This window comes from Rosa chinensis, chromosome 7, assembly GCF_002994745.2.
Source record: "Rosa chinensis cultivar Old Blush chromosome 7, RchiOBHm-V2, whole genome shotgun sequence".
NCBI classification, from domain to species: domain Eukaryota; kingdom Viridiplantae; phylum Streptophyta; class Magnoliopsida; order Rosales; family Rosaceae; genus Rosa; species Rosa chinensis.
The window spans coordinates 26,656,851-26,659,871 of record NC_037094.1 but is presented as its reverse complement, the minus strand read 5'-3'; the positions used below and the strand labels follow the sequence as shown (position 1 = coordinate 26,659,871).

General features: G+C 37.2%; 1 protein-coding gene across 1 annotated transcript; it reads left to right on the top strand.

The window, feature by feature from the left end:
* LOC112179967 (peroxidase N1) lies at positions 1-1,546 on the top strand. The gene is made up of 3 exons (XM_024318448.2): positions 1-508; positions 633-795; positions 912-1,546. The coding sequence occupies exons 1-3, from the start codon at positions 104-106 to the stop codon at positions 1,331-1,333; spliced, it is 990 nt and encodes a 329-aa protein (XP_024174216.1). The 5' UTR covers positions 1-103; the 3' UTR covers positions 1,334-1,546.
* Positions 1,547-3,021: the final 1,475 nt, after the last annotated feature.

The window sequence follows — 3,021 nt, the reverse complement described above, 5'->3', positions numbered from 1 at the left end:
AACCAGCATAAACACAATAGTAGCTGTCTAGTACTCTCAGTTTCTCATTCATCCAATCGTTTATACTTTGATTTCAATATAAACAAGCTAGCTAAGTTTGAAAATGTACCAGAAGTCCTCCATTTCGGTTATGTTTCTGGCCATGCTTGCCTTGGCTACCACCTTCCCCAGCTCGGTGCAAAGCCAAAGCACCCGAGTTGGATTCTATTCCAGTTCATGTCCTAGGGCAGAGTCCATTGTCACACAAACAGTTCAGAAGCATTTCACATCCACTCCTTCCATTGCTCCTGGCTTATTGAGGATGCACTTTCATGACTGCTTTGTCCAAGGTTGTGACGCTTCTGTTCTCCTCAACGGCGCAAACACTGAAAAAACTGCTGGCCCGAACCTCGGATTGAGAGGTTGGGAAGTCATTGACGATGCAAAGACTCAGCTTGAAGCTGCATGCCCTGGAGTTGTTTCCTGTGCAGACATTCTCGCCCTAGCTGCTCGCGATTCTGTCGTCTTGGTTAGTTTTTTCTTTGATAACCTAGCGAATATTATGTTAGTAGTATAGATGCACTAATTCGTTGCATCCTTGGTATAATTGAAAATAATACACATGGATTAATCTTTGTTATATTTTCTTGCAGACAAAGGGAATAAACTGGAAGGTACCTACCGGAAGGTTAGACGGACGAGTATCATTGGCATCTGAGACTAACAATCTGCCTGGCTTTAGAGATTCCGTTGATGTACAAAAGACCAAGTTTCAAACTTTTGGTCTCAACACTCAAGATCTTGTCGCGCTTGTTGGTAAGTAACCTTGAATGATAGATTACTAAAGAGTAAAATTTTCTAATTAATAGCCATTAATTCTATACATTTGGTATCTTCATTAAACTGATACGCATCTTAATTGGAATTTATAGGTGGACACACTATTGGCACTTCAGCTTGCCAGTTCTTCAGGTACAGGCTTTACAACTTCACTACAACTGGAAACGGCGCAGACCCTACCATCAATCCTTCATTTGTTCCTCAACTACGAGCACTTTGCCCCCAAGCTGGTGATGCAGCCAAGCGTGTCGATTTGGACACCGGCAGTGCAGCTCGATTTGATGCAACATTCTTTACAAACTTAAAGAACGGCCGCGGGATACTCGAGTCTGATCAAAAGTTATGGACTGATGCCTCCACAAAAAGCCTTGTCCAACGGTTCTTGGGTGTGAGAGGTTTGCAGGCATTGAACTTCAACGTAGAGTTCGGAAGATCCATGGTGAAGATGAGTACTATTGGTGTAAAGTCTGCAACAAATGGTGAAATTCGCCGCATTTGTTCTGCAATTAACTAACTGATGAAGATCAGAAGCACTCAAAAGGAAGTCGAATGACAACTTGATTTGTTTTATGCACTTGTTGGCACAACTAATTAAGCCTCTTTTTCCTTCTTTAATTAATCTCTTCCGCAATTTTTTGATTCCTAAGGAACAAAATTACCTTGAGCTCTTTCATTTGTGTAAGCTAGCTAATTAATAAATCAAAATATTGACACTTTATACTGATGACCAGCCAGCTCCAGTTCCTGATTTCTTTATCCAAATTTCGATCCAAATATTCAGTCTTCATTGATTCAACATTAAATGGCATTCACAGAATCCTTCATAGCTAGAAATTGGAGGATATTTTGGCCATAAAGGGTATCTAATGTTTTATTTTTTTTAATTTCTTTTTTCGTAAACAGATGTATCTGATTAAAATTCAACATACTTCATCTATACGAAAAAGATCACTACGAGAAATGTTGGCAAAGACCACGATGTTTCCATGGTGGAAATGTTTACCTTTTAATCTATATTCAACATTGTGCGCACGTATGAGATAAGGGATTCCAACCAGTTAAACTATAAGTAACCGGAAAGAAAAGGATCTGACTCCTCTAAAATGAGGAGAGTGTGAATTTACTTCAATTTAATAAAATCTAGGCTCTTAGTCTAATCTAAAGGTCCTGGAAATTGACACATCACTCTTTCATCAATTTTTGATTTTTCATCTAAACCACCGTTAACTTGCCATTTGCCAAAAAAGAAAAAAAAATTAGAGATTTGGCTTGGAGCTGCTACGCGCGTTTGCTTCTCTGTTCTTCCATGACAACTCATCCATGGTTGAAGAAAAGAAAGAAAGAAAAAATCGTGCTAGCTGTTATTGACTTACCATTCAATTGTATATTCTTTCTAGAAAGCAAGAAGACATTAAAATAGTAGTTGACAAGGTCCTTATGTGCTCGCAAAGAAAGAGCCACTGAGAGATTTTGTAAAATTCTTATCCAATTATGCAAGTAGTCATCAGCTTTCCCTCATCATGTATTGTACACTAAAAAACATAAAATTATGCATGTAATTCATTATCTGAAGTTGTGAACCATTACGGCCTCGGTCTTGATGCAATGCAAGCAGTTTCTTCTTCTTCTTCTTCTTCTTCGTGTAACCATGAATTGCCATGGAAGCACAAAGAAAGCAAACGCGAAATTCCTAATTTTTTTTTCTAGGGTTAATAGCAAGTTAACTGTGGTTTAGACTAAAAACCAAAAATTTGTGGAAGAGTGATGTGTCACTTGTTAGAACCTTTAGATTAGACGGAGAGCCTAGATTTTATTAAATTGAAGTAAATTCACATTCTCCTTACTTTAGATGTGCTGCTAGCTCTTCTTCATCTTCTAGACCAGCAATGAATATTTGATAAGTATTAATGACATCGGTTAAATAATAAATTTCTCTGGTCCCAACTCGGCCGGCCAATGTACTAAAATTATAACCTCGCTAAATGCATAAGATAAAAAAAAATTACAAAAATCTTTTAGGCCTGCTGAATATATAAAATAATAATCACAAAATATCCATTAAAAAATAACACATAAAAACATCATAATATATATGGATTAAATACTGTTTAATCCTTGAGTTTTTGACCAAAAAAACACTTCAGTCTTTGACCTTCTAATTTCACACGTTTAGTCCTTGTATTTCAAAATTTCAGACCAATA